At 31.8% G+C, this 25,751-nt stretch overlaps 1 protein-coding gene across 2 annotated transcripts; it reads left to right on the top strand.

Annotated features, from left to right (window-relative positions):
• Positions 1 to 1,396: 1,396 nt before the first annotated feature.
• On the top strand, positions 1,397 to 16,070 carry LOC132940724 (uncharacterized). Of its 2 annotated transcripts, none has more exons than XM_061008439.1 (10): positions 1,397 to 1,922; positions 3,007 to 3,200; positions 9,475 to 9,578; positions 9,700 to 9,891; positions 9,953 to 10,095; positions 10,167 to 10,311; positions 10,382 to 11,732; positions 11,797 to 11,988; positions 12,318 to 12,864; positions 12,952 to 16,070. In XM_061008439.1, exons 2-10 carry the CDS (start codon positions 3,038 to 3,040, stop codon positions 13,802 to 13,804), a joined length of 3,690 nt encoding a protein of 1,229 aa, XP_060864422.1. In that variant the 5' UTR covers positions 1,397 to 1,922; positions 3,007 to 3,037; the 3' UTR covers positions 13,805 to 16,070. The 2 variants fall into 2 exon arrangements, with proteins under 2 accessions (XP_060864422.1, XP_060864421.1); XM_061008438.1 differs by having other exon boundaries at positions 10,379 to 11,732.
• Positions 16,071 to 25,751: the final 9,681 nt, after the last annotated feature.

Below are 25,751 nucleotides of genomic sequence, written 5' to 3'. Positions count from 1 at the left end.
TTCTCATAAGTTTTTCTACCTTTAACAAGAAAAAAAGTTTTCTGGAAAGTCAAATTATTTTTTGAAGAGCGTCTGAAGTTCAAATATTTACAACATTATATTCACCCTTAAATTCACGATTTTATTATTTTGTTATAATTAAAAACAAAAACCTTTAAAAACTTGGAATTTTCACCAAGTGTTTAGTTTATTGTTTTGTATATATAAAATAACATTTTCAAAATACTTTCACTCTTTTTGATTTATTTATAGACATTTAAAATTTTTTTTTAGTTTTTTTATATAATTATCGATAATTAATATTTCGCTTAGTCAAATAGCTTGAAAATTTAATACAAGGTTCCCCTTTTTTAGTTTTTTTAAAATAAAATAATAAATATTCAATATACATTTACACGTTTTTTTTATAAGCCTTTTTTAATTATTTTACAGTTATAAAAATGTACACAATTTTCAACTATTATAGCTATAAGGATTGAAAATTCAAAACAAGGTCTGTCATAAGTCATTTATACTGCAGACAAAAAAATCTAAAAATTATATTTTAACATAGTCTTTTTTAATAGATATCTTAAATTCAAATTTGGACGAAATACCGGATAGAATAACGATATTTATAAATATTTAAACCTAAGTCCAAGGATAACGATTTTCGTTATTTTAATTTAAAAATATTATTCTAGTATGGCCCGACTGGCCGTTTTCACTCAAAATCATATTTCGCATGGAATTGCATTCAAATTTAACACATGCCCACCCATTACAGTGACCCACTCAACACCTACAGTACTGCAGAGCGGTAGCCGGTACCCACTTGTACACCTTTTTTAAATTGCAAATAGGTACCTATATTTGATGACGTAGGTTACGATAATGAGATAGTGTTCTGAATATAATATTATTATGGTACAAATCAACGACCGATAGACATTTTTATGTAAAAAACTAAAATAACTACAGTTTTCGTATTGTGTATTACTTATAAGTTATAAGATCGATTGATATTCAAATATATAATATACAAAACGAGTCGAAGATAATAGGATTGACATATTTTTAATTCGTTTGTATAATTCATTTCGTTTCGGAGTCGAGAATAAAACGAATAGTTTTTGAACATAACCATAAAAATTAGAATAAAATATTAGTTGTACACACATTTTTGTAGTCATGAAACGTCATCATAATTTTCAACTTTGATGTTATTATTATTATTATCGGAGCAGGAGTCGCGTGCGGTCAGTAGTTGTAATAATATCTACGCGTGCACCTCGATAAAAGTCGAAACACTCCGCGCGCGCGATCGACATCATCATTGCGCCTGGCCGTACGCGGCGGATACGGCGCATGTGCTCTCCCCTGCATATTATACGCTCGCCGCCGCCGCCGCCGCCGCGGTGCCCGTTTGTTTCCGTAATTCGCCCGAGACGAGGCGTCCGACGTTCGCCTCGGAGCTCTCTTGTTTGTTTATTTTTTTGTTTTTTTTTTTACATTTTTTTATCCCAGTCGTAAAAAAAAAAAAAGTTTAAAACATTAATTATTATTTCAAACAAAAAAAAAATCGACAAAAAAAAAAAGTCAAACATTTCAAAAACCGTTCGGTCGCCATACAGGAAACAGGAATAAATATTGGACTGTTGTTGTATACCGTGTGATATATAATATTATTAATATTCACCACTGCAGAAACCGTAAGCTATATTATAATAATATTTTACGTTATTGTCAATTTATCGCTGGCGCTGTGGTGAGCGTCTTAAAAACGGCCGTACTTGAAGAAGTATAGGTAAGTCGGCCGGGGTGTGTATATCAGCTATATATTATACACGTATATGTGAAGACTACGTAGACGTCCAACACCCACCTAAACATACCGCGATGTAATGAAGACTGTGAAACGAAAAGCGTCATTATAACATTAAGTGAGTATCTTATTATATTATAAATTATTATATCGCATGGCTGTAGCGATACATAATATTATTGTATTATGTTGCAACCAACAACAATTACATTTAAAATATTTATATTGCAATTATTATTTATTAGTGTTATTCGAAGGCGGTATTATATAATAATTAATATTTGTTTTTCGTCGATATTTTTCTTGTTGTTCTACTTTTGCGATCGTACGCTGCTGCAACGGGCTGTGGGCGACGACAATTTTTCCGCAAAATACAATATTATTATTATAATAATAATAATAATATTATCTCTGGGCTTGGTCGATATCGCGGCGTGCAGACGATATTATTACCTACGTATACGATCGAATCGCCACGAATTTCCGGGGGGCGCCCACATAATTCTTTTCCCGTAACGTAAACAATACTGTCGTGTTCGTTTCGGTTTGATCGTGAAAATCCGCGGGGTCGTGCCTATCGCGTGCGACGATATCGGTGGGGTACGCCGAAAAAGTGTAAGCGCCCGTATCCGCGTATAACGGCGATAATAACAAATATGAGTAATAATAATATTATATAACGACCGTACTTAACGTGACGTTTTGTAAATTAAAAATTATATACATTTTATTACGGTGTAACAAGTTATTATTACGTAAGCGTTTCGTGGGTTGTATTTTAGCGCACACTACGTGGCGGGTGGCGGCGCGGCGGGATCGCGTGCGAAGGGATTTCCGTGGTTTCCGTCGTGTGCGGAACGGCGGGCTAGTGGGAGGGATCAATACGTGCGAAGAGGGGACCGGCGGCGGTGACGTCAAGTCACGCGCTTCCCGTGACGTCATGATATACCGACGCCGCCGTGACCCGGTCACCGGGATGAATAATGATCGGCGCAGACGACGGCCGTTTTTACCGTGCGTGCGTGTACTATCATGTACCTGCACGCTTTAAATGTCAGGTAGTTGTGGTCGTTGTTCACCGCCGCCGCCGCCGCCGCCGCCGCCGCCGCCGCCGCCGCTCGGCCGTCCGCCTTTGTATAACGCGTATACCAAACGTATGGTAATAAGTGGTAACGGTGTCCTTTCGCCGCGCGTGGTTGCAGACGTGGTTCGGTGGCGAGCCGGGCTGGGGCCATGGACAGGGCCGACCGTCTAGCCCGGAGCTTGGAATTGGAGAAGGCCTACGTGCACGACACTTACCAAGAGATGTACCAGCCCGCACATAAGACCAAACCGTGGCCGAAGGTGACGCAGTTCCTGCACGACTTGGAGCCCGGATCACTCGTGTGTGACATCGGTGAGTATGTTATTAAACAGGTAGGTGGGAACCTATGACTGACAAAATATAATATTATTAAGACGGTTTTTTTTTTTTTTTTCATTGCTTTAAACGTCTAATTTCTTGCGCACTTGAAATTATATTATTTTTAAATTTAAGCACTATATATCACGATTTAGAGCCCCAAAACAGTATATAGTTGTGTATATGATGCAGATGTACAGTGTTATAGATTTTAAATATTAGGTACCTACGTCAAATTATTTATAACAAATTATGCCAAAAAGTGCATAGAAGTATACCTCCTTACGTTACGCGTACCTACCTATATGAGTATCGAGTCAAAAATTATCAAAAAAATTTTTCTATAATATGCTTTTTTAAATTGTATTCCGAGTGAACGTTCGCTTGCGGTATCGTTTCTAACGACTGAAAAAATACTTTGATACGCTCCGTACGACCTACAAACACTGTATAATATACTATAGTATGTACTATATAGTTTAAGATTAATAGGATTAATATAATATAAGCTGAGCTTGTTTTAACGATAAATTTAATTAACTTCTGAGATTAAATTAACTAGAATACTATGCAAATCCTAACATTTAAAAGTTATAATGTATTCAAACATATTAAAGGATCACGCGAGTTGTGACACATGATTTTGCTATACTTATAGTGTCAAAAATATTAAATTTTCGAGCGACGTGTCTTTATAAATAACTTTTATTTAACAAACGAAAATATGTCTTATTGTTAAATAAAGTTAATTAATTTAAGTTGCAAAATATTTTAAGACCCTCCAAGTCATTTACCTGCACAGATGAAATTACTTCTACAACGGCGTCCCTGGGCCTTTGTTGACGAATACCTATAATATGTATTTGTATAAGATGAAATATCTAAAATGTTAATGTTTGATAATAATACCTTACTTGCGGTGGTAGGTAGAAAATAAGTAAATTATTAAGTATAATATTAAATTCTTTATATTTTGATCCTGCGAAATCTCAGCCAGCGAAACCAAACCAAGTTGAGAAGCAACAGGTCCATAGTTATGGGGTTCACAGGGGATATTCAATCTAAAACTAGCATACCTCATAAATGTACACTGAACCCTTTCAAGCCTAAGAGAGTCATTGGTGTCACGAGGATCTCAAATAACGGAACCATACTCAACAATAGGGTGAACAGTGCAAAATAAAGCACCTTAAAGGATAAGCCTAACCGAAAGTTCCTACATAATCTTAATACAAACCCCAGAGTTTTAAAAACTTTACTGCAAATATTCTCAATGTGGGATCTGGGATCAAGATCATTACTAAGAATAAACCTTAGATCAGTTACACAGCCATAGAGCATGAAATGGCAATAGGTCCGAGATGATATACGTATATGACAGAGGACTGAATCCTGGCGAAAGTCATGGTCTTACATTTAGAAACATTAAGAGATAATCCCTAGTAAATTAAACTACTCAGTGAACTGATCAAAATCACTCTGTAACAAAATACAGCCATGTAAAACATAAAATAAGGCTATTGGAAAGAAAACTTGATACACTATTAATGAATAGAGAGAACAGGATCAGGAGATAGGTGACCTCCTTGAGGAACACTGAATGTAGCAAGATAAACATTAAATTTTACTACAAACAATTTAACCCATTGATAACGGTAAGAGAGGTAAGACGAGAACCAGGACAGAAGAGGTTCACCAATTCTAGATACATTAAGGACCTGGACTAAAGCGTTGTGATTAACTGAATCAAATGCCTTTTTTAAATCAGTGTAAATGGCATCTACCTGTGATTTCAAATTAAAAGATTGGTATACATAGTTGTTAAAGACTAAATTATAGGTAATGGTGGAACGACTGGGGTGAAAGCCATGCTGTTCCTCCGTAAGAATTCTATTGATCGATGGTTGAATACAATGCAAGTCTTGCAATTCAAAAATTTTGGAAATATGTGATGATAGTTGGAAACATTATTGCTGAGCATGCAGGACGTTGGTAGTGGATTTACCCAGGGCCTAAAATACATCTGATTTCAGGGGACACACTTATTAATTTAACTGTTACCTTTGGGCTTTGACAGATTTCTAAAGAAAAACAAATAGATGGGGGTTGTAACACCCAAAATGCCTCCTTTTTTTATACTACTTACCTTAAACATTAATACTTGACACACATTTGTCATTCAGAGAACAAACTTTGATTTTCAAGCGACACAAAGTGTGTCAGGGGACACAGAATTTTAGCCTCTGGATTTATCTTGTCTTAAATTCCGTTAAGTGTAGACTACACGTATTTTCTAATACATTTATTTTGGTGGTTTTGACCAAATATAAAATACAGGTCTAAAAGTTATAATAACGCATGAGCCGACAAATCTCTGTGTTAGTCCCTCTTTAAAATGCGAAATTAAAAAAATTAACTTCGAGGTGCACATTCTCGGATATGAGATTACCTATTTACCAAATTTCAGAAACATTAATTTTATCCATTGATTTTTGGAATAAGATTCCACTTTTCATTTCTTGTAGTTTCAGATGGTGTTTTATATAGCTTAATAGTTCATTTTAAACATTATTAAGTGACTTTAGCTGGTGTTTTGAGATTTGATGTCCATGTATAACATGTAAGATGGAGTCCATTTCCATTTTAATTCTTTCCCAATTTGCTTACATTAGATGTCTAGTGTGGGGCGAAGCTATACCGGATATTATGTACAATTTTTCGATTTCTGTGATTTTTGATCATCTCGTAATATTCTACACGTTTTATTCGGAGCTGTGTCCAGTTTTTTTGCATGGAATCAGTGACATCATACGGCACTCACAAATTCCTTCGCAGTTGTTCCTATGGCATATAGTTCAGTGATCTATGCCCATGACCCGTAGACCGTTTCTTGCATTTATTTTACGTAAGTGATTTGTTTAAAATCACACGTAGAATGTAGATATTTTGAATTTTGGTTATTTTCAAGTTCAATACCATCCTACTGTGTATGCAATTCTTGTTATTATCATCTTACTGTTATCACTTATGACTTATGACTTATCTACTTGCAATCTTGTTTACTATCAACACCTAACCTAAAAAGGGCTTAACCATCTTACTTTGTAACTTTACTTTGTTTGCTTAGTCAGTGTGGTGTGTGATAATTGTATCAGTTGTCCGGATTTATTACTATTAATTATAATATGATTTATCCTTAAAGGGGTTTTTGTAATTCATAATAACCAACAGGTTATGGGCCCAGACGGCTAAGAGAACCGATGATTTGTCATGAAATAACTCAATTTGCTGGAACTAATTTTCCAAGTTGGAAATTTAGAGTATGTTATTTATTATTATTTCACTTCTTGAAGAATTTGGAGTAAAGAGCATGCCTTACAGAAAATGAGCCTAGTTCAACTCATAAGGTAGAGTTGGAAAAGTGACAAAAGGATGACAAGACGTGTAAGTCTCTAATTGTTAAATGTGTGACTAACAGTCATTTGGAGTATGTAATTGGCAAAGAAACTGCGACGGAAATCTGGGACTAGCAAGTTCAGACTTTTGAACATAAGGGTATTGCTAGTCAACTATATCAAAATCGACGACTACTTAAGCTAAAATTTGAAAATTACACTAATCTTGAAGCTCGTTTTATAATATTTGATGAACTCATAAGACAGTTGAAGTCAGCTGAAGCAAAACAGAAAATGAAGTCCATGAAGCCATTGGAAATAATTACCCAGCACAAGAACATTTGAATAGAAAAGCAAAACCTCCGACATGGCATACGGATTATGCCATGTCAATGATGGCACTTTCTGCTGAATACTATGTTCAAGATTTACCAGAAACAGTTAAAGAAATCAAAATTTATCCAGATCATATTCAGTGGAAGGCAGCTATGGAAGAAGAAATCAGAGCTCTGAATGAGTATAAGACATGAACATTAGTTAAACGACTCCCCAACAGAAAAGTTAAGAACAACAAGTGGGTCTTTAAAGTTAAAACTGATGAACAAGATAATGTTGAACGATTTAAAGCAAGATTTGTTATCAAAGGCTGTTCTGAATGGAATAGTCGGAGAAGAATTGTACATGAGATAACCAGAGGATTTTGAGAAAGAAGAAAACTTGGTATGTAAATTAAATAAATCATTGTATGGCTTGAAACAAGCCCCTTATTATTGGAATAAAAGATTTAATAGAAGTCCAAGGATTAGTAAGTGAATTAGTTTAGTTAGTGATGTACGTTTATTTTTACTATTGAAGTGGATGATATTTTACTAGTGAACAACTCTATGAAGTCAATGGATGACTTAAAAAGAACATTGAAAGAAGAATTTAAATTAACCGATCAAGGCGAATCGAAATCGTTTCTAGGTATTAAAATAGAACGTACTGAAAAAACTCTGAAGATTAGTCAAACTCATTGTTTAGAAAAGCTGCTGGAGAAATTTTTAATGGAAGACTGCAAGCCAATATCGACACCTATGGAAACCAAATTGAACACAGAAAATGGAAAGGCAACCAATGAACCTTATCGCGAGTTAATTGGCTGTCTTATGTATGCTAGATTCAAACAAGACCAGATTTCAGCGTTGCAGTTAATCTATTTAGTCGATATCAGTCTCAACCGTTAGACAGCTTATACGAAATCAACTTAATAGAGTATTACGCTGTGTGTATACTGATGTTGGTCTTATCCATACAAAAGGTGAAGAAGTAAGCTCAGTTAGGGAATTTGTTGATGCAGATTTCGCTAATGACATCAACGATAGGAAATCTACCTCTGGATACTTATTTAAAGTATATGAATCTAAAGTTTGCTGGTCTACAAGAAAGAAATGAACAGTAGCACTTTCTTCAACATAGGCTGAATATCTAGCATTGGTGTCGGCTATACAAGAAGCTATGTGGCTTAAATGATTACTTTTTGAAATATGTGTTATAGGAGAAAATTAACAAATTGTTTTGTATGAAGACAATCAATCCTACATCAAAATTTCTAAAGAGCCAAGACTTAAACATCTAGATACCAAGTACAGCTTAATTAATGAATCAATTGCCAACAATGAAATAAAACTGGAGTATGTCTCATCCAAAAATCAGCTGGCCGATATTCTTACCAAACCACTGTCAGCTTCAACATTTATGAGACTAAAGAAACTTATTGGTGTTAAAGAATACTTAGATTAGTTGTATTATGTTATATTAGTTGTACCTATTGTTTTTTTTTGTTTATTATTTACTTATATATACTTGGAACTTGAATTTTTTTTTAATAAATGATTAATCAGCATAAATAACAATGTTTTTGTTCTGGTCGTTATATATTAACTGATTGATAAATAATTTAGGAATTAGTACACTGCCTTGTGGTAATCCATTTTTTTGAGATTCTCCATCAGTTGGATTTTCCATGGAGTGTTACGAAAAATTTTCCAGTGCTGAGTAGTTTTGCTATGATTTTACATATCTCTAGTCCTTGGTTAGGTACCTTATAAAATATTAAAAGCATTATGTTGTGGTTTAGCGTATCATAGGCTACGAATAAATTGACAAAGGCTACTCCTGTTATTTTATTTGTATCGAAACCAATTCCGATGAATTGTGTCAGATTTAAAATTGTACGTGTACATGACTTCCTGGTTCTAAAACCAGCCTATTCTCATGTTAGTTTTTTTTTACTTGATAAATAAGGTGGTTGACTATCATTATTTCGTACAATTTATAAGTATGACAGAGCAAAATTCCTGGCCAGTACATTTTTGGGCTAGACGCCTCTAACCCAGGCTTTAATAGAGCTATACTATCATGCTTTACATTATATTTTTGGTTATTTTTTCATTGAGTATCAATTATATTTCACTACTAATTGCTAGTAAATTATGAATTAGTCATAGTAAACTAACTATACCAAAATATAGTTTTGCGCACAAATACCATTAAAAAAACTTGTTTGCAAAAAAAACTACCACTCGTTTATCGGTAGACAGATAAAATACAATTATTGTCATATTAGCAAACCAGTTATACTTTTAATATCACCGTGTGTCAATTTAAGACAAGTACAATTTTTTTTCAAGCTTAGTTCATAGATACACTATATACTGGATCATCTGAATCAATTCATAATCTAAAATTCTGAAATACCACATTAAAAACTTTGAAATTAATTATTGACAATTATTATTATAATCATAATGAAATTCAATATTACGAGTACCTATTTATTAACATTTAATATCAAACTAACTAAAATTCGTAAATGTTGTTTTAAACTTTAGGTTGTGGTACAGGAAAATATTTATCAACCAACCCGCATGTGTTCAAAGTAGGCGTTGACCGTTGCCTGAGGTTAACTGAAATAGCTAGAAGTCGAGACAGTGAAGTAAATATTTTACTTTTTATACGTCTTAAGTACAATTAAAATTACAATTTACAGAATTATATCAATTTTATTTAGAATCAATAAATGATAAATAATAAATTGTTAATTTATTCAAATACAGGTATTGGTGTGTGACAATCTAACCTTACCATTCAAAGACTGTAGTTTAGATGCTGTATTATCTATAGCTGTTATTCATCATTTTTCGACAACAGAAAGACGTGTGTGTGCCTTACGAGAACTAGCCAGGGTACTTAGAATTGGTGGTCGTATAATAATTACAGTGTGGGCCATGGAACGACGCCATAGAAAAGTATTAAAAATTGATATTGAAAATTTAGATTATTGCATAAAATAATTTTTGATTTTCGTAGTTTCAATCTCAAGACGTACTAATGCCCTGGCACAAGCCCTGTAGAAATTTAGAAAGTGAATCAACAGAATTTTCTACAACCACAACCACGTCTGACGAGGAATATATTAGCACAAGAAAAAAATCTAATTCTGATTCAACAACGTTAGTATTTAATTATTAATATCACATAATATATTAAAATTGATACATAATAGATTTAAATATTAATATAGGAGTACCAAAATGTGTTGTGAAAGAAAAACTAAGCGTAAGGAACAATCAAATTGGAGAAAAGGAATAAAGAGCTCCCCGAGTAGTTCTAGTTTATCGAGTCCAGGAACTGAAACTTGTTATAGCTTTGTTCGGAAAGCAATACAGGTTAATTGTTATAACATTTATTTTAAAATATCATGTTTGCGTTTAACATGGATTCGCTTTGTTACAGAAGCTTGCCGGTTCAACCAAGCGAGGTAAAGTATCATCAAAACCTTGGTTTGTTGCTTCCTGGACATCACTTGAGTTGCCGTCAGTATTACGTTCTGATCCCGAAGGGTGTGAGACTTGCAACGAAGATGTACTAAATGTTCCTATAGAACTTAGACGAATGGAAGATTCACCAGACTCTATACCTCTATTCAATCGAACACCTACACACAAATCTAAGAGTTTAACTGATATCAAAAAAACTGCGGAAAAACGGATGGTACGATCGAGGTCAAGTATACCAGAATTGGAAAAATCGATGCCACTAACTCATTCAAAACCTAAATTAGTGAAACAAAAACAATCACTATGTGACGAGGATGCAGAAGAAGATAGAGATAAAGCTACTGACATGAAAGATTTGGTTAATAAATTACCTCAATTCGATGTAGGCAGTGGTTCAAAAAGATACAGATATAAAAGTAATGAAATAAAACAAAGATCGATGAATGAAGAACTTATGTCTATAGAAAGGCTTAAGGAAAAGGAAATCGTTCAAAAAAACATTCAGAGGCAAGCATCGTTAAATGAAGAGCTTATGTATAGCACACGTACGTTGGAATCCATTAAAGATACACTACAATTGCTCAAAACTGGATTCACGAAAACGTTTAAAAATCCATCCAGTCAGGTATCTGATAACATTAAAAGTGGACTTAGTAGAATGCTAGGGTATAAGGAAGGTTGTGAAGAAAAGGTTAGTGATGAAAAAAAAATAGAAATGCCCGTTCCCGCATTGGTGACAACAACGTGTTGTGACGGACGTAGAAGTTCCCGTGAAGATGGTTCTTCTGAAGATTCGTCAAAAGACAGTTTACAGAGTGATGCTAGTGTTGATTCGGAAGACAGTCTGAGTAGTTTAGCGTCTGTTATATTTGTGAATGCGACCGGTGGGTCTGATAAGACATGTTCACCACCATTAGTCGAACAGCAAGCACGAACAGCTCCGTGCACACCCACTGCTAAATCTCAAAGTCAATACAGGTCGTCTTCACATCCTAATACGCCAAAAACAGCGCCTATTCATCCATCACATTTTAGATTACCAACTAGGTTCAACTCACAAAATGGAAATGAACCGTATCAGTTAAATTTATCAACAGAACAACAAGTCGATGATGTTTTAAAACCCATCAAATTATCACCTGTAAAAACAGCAATAGAAATGAAGCTCAGAAGAGAGCAAGAAAAAGATCAAGAATTAGAACGTAGAGATCATGTTTGTGAAGGTGGAGATCATAATGCACGGCCTAAAGAAAGAATTAGTGCAGAGAAGCTTAAACAAATTCAAGATCTTCTTTTAAACACTAAACCAGGTATATTACCATCAGATATATTTTCGCCATTATTGGTTTATAAAAAAACATTGTTATTTTTTAGTAACTGGACGTCATCGTCTACCAAAAGCTGATCGAACGTTTTCTGGTTTACGAGGAAGACATTTTATTAAAACAGTCGAAGAAACATTTCATCCAGAAATAGACGATATAGATAGTGATGCAGAATCATCGTCCTCTGATTCTGTTAGCAGTGTTATTAGTGTAGTGGTGGAAGATGAACGAAAAATTACAGGTGATTAATGTATATTAAAAATAGTTTTTATTTTTATACAGTAATTTCATATTAATTTTTAAAACTATTAATATCTGCCCTCCCAATTAATTTACTATGATCTGTTTCTTTTTTCCCCTGTTGTACATCTTTAAAATATTTTGTTGTGGAATAATCTTCACATCTAAGTCATAGCCTAACTTCTTTGGTATTTTCCTATTGGATCCTCTTCAATAACAGTTTCTATCAGACATCAGTTATATAATTTTTCTTTATGCTATATTCCAGTGTATGATAACTTTGTTAGATAAATATTACACACAAGTACATAACCTTGGAAATTTTTGTAGATATCGAGTTTGACGAATCTTTTGACGTAGAAACACCAGCAAAACCCGAGGATGAAATATCGACGGAACATGGTAATTTAGAACAAATCTGTTCTTCAGATTCTGCCGTAATTAAAAAAGATTCTAACCCTAAAGAATATCCCAGTCCTAAAGAATATCCTAGTCCTAAAGAATATCCCAGTCCTAAAGAAGATCCCAGCCCTACAGAATATCCCAGCCCTAAAGAAGATCCTAGCCCTATAGAAGATCCAAGCCCGAAAGAAGATTCCAACCCAAAAGAAGATCCCAGCCGAAAAGAAGATCGCAGTCTAAAAGAAGATCCTAGCCTAAGTGAAGAGCATAACCCTAAAGAAGATCAACCAAATCATACTAACCGATGGAGTCTACAAGAACACCCGAACAAAGGGACGACAGTTCGAAACAGTCCAAGTCTCGGTTCAATACCAAAACACAAGAGGGCCAGTAAGTGTTCTAAAGATGAGCTTTCAGATTTGCCAGAAACGTGGGATGAGGAATGTCAAAAGCATCTCGTGGACTTCGCTGAAAGGTAAGTTTTTACGATTTTTTATACTATTCCATTTTATGTCAAAGTTATTGATTAAAACGCAAATGGTTTGTTATGTTAAAAATAAAGATTAAATAAAGAACTGCGGGCCGCAATAGGCATGGAGCCGGTAGAAGATCCAAAGAAGGCACGTGACGACGTAGTAGACACGCCGGAAAAGGTAGAGTTGATGCAATATTTGCACCAGCTGATGCGACCGGACGAAATATTATCGGACCCGTCATCTTCCGACGGACAGCTGGAGGACGAACCGCTCGACTACCATCGGATCGAGATACTGGCCGGGTCTGAAGCGCCCCGCCGGCCCAGCATTTCCGTCGAAACACAAGACTCTGTGGACAAGGTACTACGTAGCCGGGAGGGGTTCCGGTCACGGCTCTACCGCAAGTCCGTAGACTCAGCAGAAGACCGGCATGCGTCCCTGGAGCTGGAGTGTGACTCGAGGCGCGACACGGTTTCCAGCAGCCAGGTATCGCTGCTCCGACCAGGTAACTCACTTGAATCCAACGACACGGCGGACACGCACACCACCACACAGAGCACGACTTCCCTGACATCGTGGAGTGACTGCAGCAAAGACACGAGGTTCGCGGACCGTAGACAGGCTCGGTGCGATGGCCGTTCGTCGTCGGAGGAGACAGACCCTAGGCGGGCCGCTGTCCTGGTCCGCCAGCACGCTGCCGTTGAAACCCAAGAAACGTCCAAGAGTGACGACACGTGTAGCTTATCCACCTCGCAAGAATCGCTGTCCGAGCACGGTGGTGGGTCTATAACATTCCACAGGTACTACCACGTGTTCAGGGAGGGCGAACTCGACCAGCTGATCGAGAAACACGCCGATAATTTGCACATTATTTCTTCGTATTACGACCAATCAAACTGGTGCGTTATTGCCGAAAAGGTACAGGTGTGGACTATTTAGTGATGCGGTAAAGTGATGCTTTTAAAAAAAATTAATATTTTAAGACTGGTTTTTAAAGTAATTTTAAAACCATGTAGGTTTTTATTCAAACCCATTTGGTTTTAGGACATGTGAGTCCATTAATAATCCTTCAATATTGTTGTAGATTTGTGTAAATTACTACTAGTAATACAACTAGTACTTTTATTATATTCGAATGACGGATATACGGATGTACATTTTTCATTTGATGTTGTGGTGTTTTTCCTAGCTCATTGTTTACATATAATATTTTATAATTATTCATTTTCAACATCCAACTATAATATCCCTATAACTACATTACATAAGCTACTTAACTTCATATAAATAAATATTATTACGTCTAGTTTCCACATTAAAAATTTAATATACGTTGTACAAATAAATTGCTTATTCGAGACTTTATTGCGGATAAATATTAAAGAAATTTTTCGATGCCACTATTGTTTAATTAAGTATTGGTAGTTCTGTAGGCACTTGACCATTTCGAGGGGATATGAGGACATGAATCCCTCTCCGCCAATCGTTTATGCGTCATGACACTTATTGTAACATTATATTATTATTATTTTTTTTTTATTTTTTTATTTATTACCTAATCATAAGTTTTTGAGTTTGTTGTTTATTATGGCACCTTCTTAAATTAGTCGATATTCCGATACTACAGTTAATTCTTAGTTACCGACGTATATGCAATGATATTAAAGTTTTTGTCTTTTTACTAAAATACAATCTAATATTATGAGACATATGTAGTTTGTATAATATCTAATTAGTATAGGTATAGACAAACATTAAACAATTTACTTTGTAGCTATTATAATTTATTACCACTTGTTTACCATTAATTAATTGGAAAAATTTGAAATTAAAATAAGTGCCTGTTTTAAATTTGTCTCAATTTTAAAATACATAATCAAGTCACTGCACATAAATATGAAATAATAATGCTAATGTTATTCAAAAATATAAATTATATTACAATACCTAATAATCATAAGATCATATCATAAACAAAATTATGACATAAAACAAAATAATACAAATGAAACATTGGTACTGAACATAACATATTAAATCTATCAAACTAATAAAAGTGTTAATTTTAAATCAAAATAATTCAAAATAATTAAAAAAAAATAAGCTTAATTAATTATAATGTTTTATTTTTTCATCTAATCGTCAAAATAAGTTAACTGTGTACAAGCAATTTTCAAAATGTTTGTGTACCTGCCTAATGTATTATATTAGGTGTCTAAATGTGTCATACTTATTATAATTTAATTTAAAATAAAATATAAACTAAACATTACAAACACCATATTTTTAAAATTAAATACGCCAGCACTTTCTATGAAATTAATTTCTTATAACAATCAACATTGTATACACATACAAATAAATTTAATTAGGTACTTAATTAATATTGTCAAAGTTTAATTGCACTTATTAAACACTAAAAATGAATTAATTATTTATAATTTAATTCTTTGACAAACGACTGAGAACAACGGTGTTATTAATTTATTGTTATTATCGTTATATTTTTATTGTCAATAAAACGGCCTAAATCATATTAATAATAATCGCAATCTACAATATGTTAAACATTTTAATAATCATTTTAATTTGATATCTGTCTTCCAGCTATATAAATATTAATTTTATTCTTATAGTGACAGTCATTACCTAAATAGTAAATGTTGACGTACAAAAAAATATGCAAGACAAATTTGATCGTTTTAAATATTTTGTGCCTATAATATAGTTTGAGTGATGTTATTGTGAATTGAATACCGGCTCTTTAATTCAGACTTATACTGCCATTAATTTATAGTTGTTACTAGGTGTAAGATATAAATATATACTATGACTAATAATTATTACGATATTATAATTAAATATAAATATATAAATATAAGATTATAGGTATAGTAGATACAGGATGTATTAGGCATTCAAGAAAAATAAAACAACAATTATTTACTTAGTTAAATGTATAGTTTAAACATTGTACTTGAATTATTACATGTTAAGAGTACATGGTATAAATGTTTGAATTTTTTTCGAACATAATCTTATTCTCAAAACATTTCTTTATTAATTGTTTATCTACTGTGATTATGACTTAGGATTATTAATTTAATAATTAATTTATTATTATTATTATTATTATTATTAATATTAATATCTATATGTGAACGAATTTATACCTTTGGACTGCATTTTAACTTTAAATCTATTGTAATATTGAATCATGTTTTTGATATACAATAAACTAAAAGATAAAACGTACAGTGTCTTTGTATTTATCCTTTTTTTATTGTGTTCCTAGTCATTGATTTACTTACTAAACGAATACATTATTAATAAATAATAATCAACCTATTTAACCTTATATTTTGCATGAAACTATATCAATGTTTTAAAAATTACTGAGAACTGTTCGCATAAAAGGAGTACGTCAATTGAAATATTATTTGTTATATTTGTAATATTATAAATATTGTCTTCCAACCGATGATAACTTTAGTACTTCACTATAGAGTATATTAGACTATCTAAAAGTGTTGAGTGGTGATCAATAATAAAAAAAAAAATTGATAATGTCTGATAGTTTATTAGTAAGCAAGCTATTATGTATATTAGTTTAATTATAACAATTTCGTAATAGCAACTCATGTATTAATCAAGTATTACTGCTATGAGTTTATGACTTGTGAGTGTCGTTTGTCCGTGCAATCTGTACTATAGTGTTTATAAAAACCTCAGTGTTTAGTATACACGTGTATTAGACTATACTACTACCTATAGTAATCAGTAATCAGTTATGTACATTACTCGTTACTGTTCTTACCATAATTTATGATATAAAATAAAATATTTATAATAATTCATAAAATTCATATTATAAAATCAATTATACAATTAAATTACTTTTTTATTCATACGTTTCTTTTTTTAACAAGTAATGAATTTAAAATGAAATCATTTTTTTTCGGTCGAATAGTTCACAAAGCTTCACCGACCGCAACAAACTGAGGTACCTACACTAAAACTAGAATACACCTGTAAACTTAATTTTTATAGTTATAAAACAATATATTATATACATATTTATATTATTATATAAAGGTAATAGGAACATATTTATTTATGTAGTATGATAAAAGTATTTAGAAAAGTTTATAAACCACTACTTAATTATGTAATATGACAGGCAACTAGTGTGAACATTTTTGGGAGGCAACTCGTACATAATTATGAACTTACCTCACCATCAGAAACAACTAGTGTAAAATAACCTTTTTATTTACAGCAAAGATGTGAGGGAATTCGCATATTTTTTAAACCTTTGAGGCAGCTACTAGTGTGCACTGTGTCATTTAAAATGAAATGTATTTTTAACAGTAAATTAGTAATGTGTAATGACTCATTTCTATGATAAATAGGTCCTGTATTATACATATAGGACAACCAAACGCCGATCGCCGATGGCGAGTTTTTAAAATGCATCAGCGTGATTTTCATATTTTCTATAGTTTTCCTCGTTCACACTAATCACACTATTCGCTGATAGCTTTTATACCGGTACTCGATCTTAATAATATTGGTTTATTGTAGATCCATATAAAAATGATTAACGGATTTTTAAAAGAAACCTATTTTTATCGCATAATAAATAAAATAAACATTGATACACTTACCTACCTTACTATTTATTACATGGATAATTGTATTAATACACTAAATAAATAAAAAATAAAAATTGTATAATTACTTAGCATTCTATAAAGTAAATTTTCAATAAAAGCTCCTTAATTTTTTTTTATTAAATAAATCATTTAATTATCATTAAATCATGAATTTTTGAAGGTGACTGGTATGTAGCTAACGTGATTAAAGGAGTAATATATAGGCATCTTAAATACCTTTAATCTGTTATCGCCACATTTTTTGGTCCGACGATTATTATTCATTAGTCATATACTCATTTATAACTATGTTTAGCATATACCTACGGCGTATGGGTGTGACTGCGTGAAGGTGTCATATATACAAATTATCCACCTTGCGCTTTATTTTTTAATTTGATTTAGTCAGTTGTATATAATTATCCATTTAAAGTCATGTTATAACATTAAAGACTAAAGTAACTATATAGTTAACATGTAAAATGTACTACAAAATTACTACATCGTTGGAACAAAGCTATAAATTGTTTTCAATAACGGTTTTAGACTATCTTCGAGACAGTGGCGGATTCAACAAAGCAAATATAAACTATGAATCAAGAAATCGTTTATTCAAACCGATGTGAAAAAAAGCGCGTTAGAAGTCTACACTATATTATCACTGATATAGTTATTAGTTATTACTATTATTATCCCGCATGGAGTGCGTTTTTTGTATCATCGATTTGGACTGACAAATTGCTCGTATCTAATCATTACACACAAATGTGTCATGTACCCATATTGTGTGCACAGTCTTTGGTAATAAGTAATAAACTAATAAGTAATAATAATTATAAATAATAATATCTTAAACGCATACCCGCATATTCATAATCTATACGCACGTATTTATGTTTGAGTATAATAATATCGTCTACGATTGTAAATATTACAATATTAATGACAGATACTTTACCACAAGAACAGAGAAGCTTTACAATCGAGTAGTATTTATACAGTTTAGATTGTGAACGGAGCGATGAATGTATTTTTTAATTTTAATTTTTATTGATCAATTAATTTCAATAACAAAGGTTATTAGCGTATAAACTTGTCTACATTTTTTTTTTAAATTATAATTTCTTTGTATTTCTTTAAATGTATGACTATTAATCTATTGATTTTACAATCCTGTGTGTTTTTATTTTTTGTATATGTACAATGTACATGTACTATGTATAGTGTATACAATATATACACGATAAGCAGTAGAAAAAATACTTTGATTTTCAACTTTGACTGGGTTTCAGATAGAAACTAGGATCTAGCTAAGTGCTTTTAAGAGATAAAAGTTGAAATTTCCCAGAACTTTTCAAAAATGTTAGGAAAAACACCAAAAAATTACTGTGTAACTGAAAATGAATAACCATCGATACATGAAATTTTCACCAAATGATAACAATGTCAATGTCTGTACATGATAAAATTTCCAACATATTTTGACTCATGTTGAGTAACTTTTAGATATTTAAAATTTAAAATTTGTATAGGTTTTTTTTTTTAAACATCAAAAAACAAATTTTGCTGAGTCAAAAATCTTGAAAATGTAATACAAGGTACCTCATAATTTGTTATTATAGTAATTGAAAAATATTAAAGATAAATAGATACGATTTTTTTTAGAAACATTTAAAGTCCAAATGTTGACAAAATTTATTAGAATTTCAAAAATGTTCAAATAATTTTATAGTTCAAAGTTTATAAAGTATTTAATATGTATAAGCTAAGGATTGAAAATGTAATTCAAGTCTTCTAATAAGTAGTTTATACTGTGACCAACAAATCTAAAATAATACAAACACAGTTTTTTTAGTCATTTTAATTTAAAATGTTGATGAACATAGAAATTTTGTTGTAATTTGGAAATATTATTCGTTGGTGCTGGGGACTTTTAAATATATTATTATATTTAATACACACAATGGTGTTTTCAAATTCAATGTCTTTGGGCAAAGTTAATTCAACCTATTGAATTATTAAAATTAAAAAAAATTATTTTAATATAGCAATAATATCATAAAAAAGGTGGGTAAGTGGATGTCGCTCTGCTGTACAGTAGGTGACAAGTGGGTCACTGTAATAGATGGTGTTAAATTTGAATTCAATGATATAATATCATTATAAGAAAAACGATTCTGAGCGAAAACGGTCAGTCAGCCTATGATATTACCAAGTATATTTGATGATATTATTGTGAATAAAGTAATTTATATATAACCTCTTTTGAAACCTTGTTTTAAATTTTCAATCCTTAGCTATAAAATTTAACATTTTATACATTTTTAACTACAAAATAATTATTAAATTTTAAATTTGATAAATTTTTTCAAAATTCGAACTTTAAATGCTTATAAAAAAAAACTGTGCCTATGTATTTTTAATATTTTTCAACTGCTGTTGTAACAATATATCAGGAGCCTTGCATTAAATTTTCATGCTTTTTTACCCAACAAATAAAATTGTATTAATATTTATAGAAAATAAAACTAAAAAAATTTAAAAGACTCAAAAAGAGTCAAAATATTTTAAAAATTGTAGGTGTATAGAAAATGAAAATATGAACATTCAGTAAAATTTTCATGTATCTAAAGTTATTCGTTTTTGAATAACAACAAAATAGCAAAATCGTTACTTGAGAAATCGAGTAATATAAAATGTTGTAAAAATATGAATTTCAAACGCTCATAAAAATTTAATTTGACTTTCTGGTAGACATTTTTTTTTTTGATAAAGGTACATAAACTTATAAGTAATCTTATATTACATTTTCAAATCTTAGATTTAAAAAGAAAATTTTTTATGAATTCTCCACTCAAAATAATTTGCTAATTTTCGTGATTTTTCCGTATTTTGTCAATATTTGAACTTTAAATGCTTATAAATAAAAACTGTGACTAAGGATTTAATTTTTTTCATCTGCCTTTAAAAAAATAACCTAGGAGCCTTCTATTAAACGTTCAAGCTTTTTTACCCAACAGATAAAATTGTATTGATATTTATAGAAAAAAAAACTGAAAATGTCCGTAAACAGCTCAAAATAAGTTAAAATATTTGGAAAATTGTATGGTGTATAGAAAATGTTAATATAAACATTCAGTCCAAATTTCATGTACCTACGGTCATTTGTTGTAGAGTTGCACCAAAAACCAAAATCGATTTTCTCGAAAACTGCAGATTTTGCGTAAAAATTCCCGTTTTTCCTTAATTTTTCTTTTTTTTTCACATCGCTTTTGAAAACGATTAGGAAATTTTTACTTTTGACCCCCCAAAGTATCAACTAGATTCACTTCCATATCAGAAAAGTTACTATTGAAGAAAATCCAAGCACTTTTACTGTCCTAAAAAGTGATGACAGACACACACAAAAAAAAATAAAAATAAAAACACACATCATTATAAAATCAATACATTCATCGCTTCACTCAGAATCTAAAATACTTAGTAATATAGGCGACAGACCGTCTTCACTCATAAAAGTTTTTCGTATGCAACGATTTTAAATCATTGAATTCAAATTTAACACATTCTATTATAGTGACAAATACAACAGAGCGATACCCTCTTGCCCACCTTTTTTTTTTATTGATTTTTGCATATTACTATATAACATTATGGTTTCCTGAAGTTCTCTTTCAATATGAATATTTTGATAAAGCTATATTCGATACAATTTTCAAAGAATTTGTTGGTATAGTATTTCTAATTAATCGTAATTATTTATTATATTGAAAACGTAAATGTTGCTCTAATCTCAACTCTCAAGTAATTATATTATTAGAGATCCGGAGCTGAACCTTTTTTCTTAAATCTACCAGTTACTACTGTTTCTATAGAATATCGTATTACAATATCTTCTATAAGACCGTGGTTAATACCGACTACAGTTTTTGATAACAACCAATTATCATAGTCCATAGTAGTTTTAATCTTTTATTTCTCATTTTCTCACCTTTTCCACCGACAAAGATAATAATTATAATTGTTGGTATAAAAATATAATATCCTCCATTACTTACAGACCTAATTTATGACTCCCTAAATAATTAAATATGCATACCAATCAATAAGTACCTACATTATTTTTATTTTCATTTATTTATTACCACTAGGCATCAACAATAAAATAAAATAAAATATTGTCTATCCCCTCCCATAGTAAAAAGTTGAGCACGCCACTGCTAAATATTTAATGCAATTCAAAGAAAATTAAATATGCTTTAAGTGCAAGGAACTATAAAGTAACGATTTTTAAGGGGTTCAAATGGTTCAATATCAATTGTAGGCAGTAATTCAGTGGCGGCGAATTTCTAAAAAACAACTCGGGCCAAATGAAATTACAACAGCCCCAAGCCCTTAATGCACCGCCAGTTTATAGATTTACTTCGTACAGACCAACAATATGGGAAAGTTTAATTTGTTTAACTTTCAAAAGAAATATTGATAACGCAATACATTGCAATTTTGCAATTGATACGAGGCATAAATATTTATTACCCTTACCTAATTTAATTTGAGTTATGTAGAAAGTATTTAGAGCTATTGCTATATGTAAATATTAATAATTTATATTGTATACATTATATTATCTTATAAGGCTAAACCATAAATGTATAAAATTGTATAAATAAGTATACATTTATCCTTTATTTACATTAAGTAGGTAGGTAATCAGTAATCATAGGTACATTTAGTATATATTCCTGTATAAATTGTAAATAATTTAGCCATTCGGTCCCCGTCGGCCGTCAACATGTTTAAAACAAATTGTCAGGCCGTGGACTGACCTAAACATAGGGATCAGTGCCAATGGACAGTATTTAAGAAGAATAATAAGATTGAAAAACTAAATAAATGTCCAATACTGATAATACTGTTTAAAACGCACATTCATAATGTACCTAAGCATGGTTCGGGTTTCGGGTTAACTTTGATATTTTGTCACTATATATTTTCTTAAACACGTTTTAGTATTTCATATCAGTATTCTGATTCGTAGAATGCATGATAAAAATACATTTTATTTTAAATAATATAAAAACATAATTTTTTAAGAATTGTTGAATTGATTATTTGAATAGTTTAATTTTTTCTATTTTGTTATCCTGTAAAATATATATTTAAAAAACTAATTTTATCAAATTTCCAATTGAAAAGAACCATGATAAACTTCTAAGAAAACATACCTAGATTAAATTTATCTTTCTAATAAAATGTAGCTGAAAGAGGAAATTTAGTAATATTACTCAGTAATTACCAATTAATCCAATACACTAATACACTATGTATAGTACAATAGTATATATAGTATTAATATCTACTAGTACTTAGTACTTACCTATGATATCTGCATACTGCATACTTAAAAAGCAAGTAAGTGAATGTCACTCTGCTGCACAGTTTTAGGTTACAAGTGTGTCACTGTAATGAATGGTGTTAAATTTTAATTCAATGAAATAATATCATTGTATACGAAAAATGATTCTGAGACGGTTTGTCAGCCAAGGATATTTTTAATTTAACATTATTATTTTTAATAATACGGTAGCCGGTAAGTTGAATTAATATTATTTGTATATTATAATAATATACATTAGAAGTTGCAAATACCCACGAATAATATATTTAAAAAATAACACAAAACTAAAATTGTTCTTCATCGTTTAAATATATAATTTCGTCCAAATTTGAACATAAAAATATATATTTTTCAACTGTTATTATGTCATATTATTATGATAATCACAATAAACATATTTTAAGTTTTAACCGAGGTTTTAACCATACGAACAGGCACCGGCAATAAAGATAAACGTTATGAAATTGGAATTTTTCAATATCTATTAAATATATATTTATATTTTACATGGATTATATTATTTGTCGATATTTTTATAACATTGTATTAAATATACTACAGCAGTACCTACGGCAGCTAGTGGCAGGCGAGTATTATGAACTTTAGTGTTACTAGGAGCCTTCTATTAAACTTTCAAGCTTTTTTACCCAACAGATAAAATTTTATTGATATTTATAGAAAAAAAAACTAAAAAAAATGGAAACTGAAAATGTCCGTAAACAGCTCAAAATAAGTCAAAATATTTGGAAAATGTTATGGTGTATAGAAAATGCTAATATAAACATTCTACCAAAAACCAAAATCGATTTTCTCGAAAACTGCAGATTTTGCGTAAAAATTCCAGTTTTTCCTTCATTTTTCTTTTGTTTTTCACATCGCTTTTGAAATTTTTACTTTTGACCCCCCAAAGTATCAACTAGATTCACTTTCCAGCTATCAGAAAAGTTACTATTGAAGAAAATCCAAGCATTTTTACTGTCCTAAAAGGTGATGACAGACACAAAAATAAAAAAATAAAAATAAAAACACACATCATTATAAAATCAATACATTCATCGCTTCGCTCAGAATCTAAAAATATTTATCGCAGACTTGAAACGTTTCAGCCATGGAGATTATAGATATCCCTAATGTGATTATTTTCCATAGGTAGGTTAGGTATAAGATCTATTGTCTATATTATTTTCTATGCACATTACACAGTGATAAGTAAACCAGTTTTTTGTGTTTACATCAAAATATGTCCAAAATTAAGAAAATATGGCAAATCCTAAAAGTTATCATTGTTATATTGTGTTCATACGGGATTTGTACTTTATACCTATTATAATTTATATATATTATATATTTCACCTGAAGCAACGAAAAAATGATAGAAAGATAGATTTATTTTAAGTTTTAACCCGGGTAGAGTCGCATTATATACAAATAAATATCTTAGCATCCTAGCCCCTAAATAACGACTGAAATTTCATCTAATTTTGCTACAAGTAATCTCAATTATTATTTGCTTATTTTGTGGATGGATTAGATAAATTATTATTATTATTAATATACAGCAAGCACTTTCAACTTGCCGTCTTGACCTGACGTATTTCCATAGTGCCATGCGCTCAGATATATAGTAAAATATCCTTAAAAATAGTAGCTGATATATGTATATACCTACTGTTATCGTCTCCTCATAGAATTATTTTGTGTAGGTACCTATATATAATGATTTTACATAGCCATTACAATTTACAGTGTCTCAGTGTGAGGTACACACAAAATCAACTAGGTATCTACACAGCACAACGGTTGTTTTTCTTAATTTTATTTTTAGGCTATCAGCGCAACACTATATAATAGGTATAGACTCGTATGAAAACTAATCGTTTACAATCTTTGTTTTTGTTGGAGAGAATAGAAACGATTTCTGTTTAGTGTGGTAAACTGCAGTCTGTAATAAACTAATAAATAACTACCGTAAGTACAAAAAAGAAATGCATGTGTTAAACAAGCCCCCCCTGCTGTAGATCGTATTTTTTAAAAATATTTATCAAGTTTCAACTGTTTAGCCAACTAGTAAACAAGTCATAAATTCATGCACGTTTAACCGATTAGCTACGTCTAATACAAAACATACAAATGGGACAGGAGTCTCCGGGTTTTGTGGCTCTCGCCTACCGCCATCCGTCCGTGCCTTAGCGCTGGGCGCTACTTACGGGCGGAGGTGGAGCTAGGACGTCGACGGCTAACCGCCTACGGCCTAGGGTCGTCTGTGGACCACCAGCACCGGGCCCCGGAGGGCCCGTACCTTTTCTGAGGGCCGGGATGACTCAGTTAAGTGCCACCTTGGGTACCGGACCTCCCACTAGGTGTTGTGGTTTATGTACTACTATCTGGCGCCTGTCCCACAGCCACCACGTTTCAGCCGAGGTAGGCTCCTCAACCTTGAGGGGCACCACGCACAGCTCCGGCTGGCCGTATCTGTGCGCGGTGGGGCTCCCCTCTCCCGTGGTACTGACTAAGTTTTTGGTTGATGTCAGTGGATCAACCCGGGGCGTGGCCCCTACCACTATTTTGGCTCCCCAGCCGGCTAGTGGTGGGCCTTATACAAATGGGACAGTGGGAACCACACTGCTGTATAGTAGATGTCGAGTGGGTCACTGTAATGGATGTGTTAAATTTGAATTCAATGATGCCTTTATATAATATCATTGTGTAGTGTATACGAAAAATGAATCCTAGTGATGGCGGTGTGTCAGGCGGTGTATCCTACAATATGGTGAATTGGTGACTATATTTTTTTATAGTGCATTTGGCAGTAATTTTCCGATAACAAGCTATG

This window comes from Metopolophium dirhodum, chromosome 3 (assembly GCF_019925205.1).
Source record: "Metopolophium dirhodum isolate CAU chromosome 3, ASM1992520v1, whole genome shotgun sequence".
NCBI lineage: Eukaryota > Metazoa > Arthropoda > Insecta > Hemiptera > Aphididae > Metopolophium > Metopolophium dirhodum.
This window is presented reverse-complemented; position numbering and strand designations above follow the sequence as displayed.

Excerpts from the sequence above, each read along its gene's own strand:
- LOC132940724 (XM_061008438.1), top strand. The coding sequence starts at position 3,038 with ATGGACAGGGCCGACCGTCTAGCCCGGAGCTTGGAATTGGAGAAGGCC. Across the intron at positions 3,201-9,474 it reads ATCACTCGTGTGTGACATCG|GTTGTGGTACAGGAAAATAT; the intron begins GTGAGTATGTTA and ends TTTAAACTTTAG. Across the intron at positions 11,733-11,796 it reads TCTTTTAAACACTAAACCAG|TAACTGGACGTCATCGTCTA; the intron begins GTATATTACCAT and ends GTTATTTTTTAG.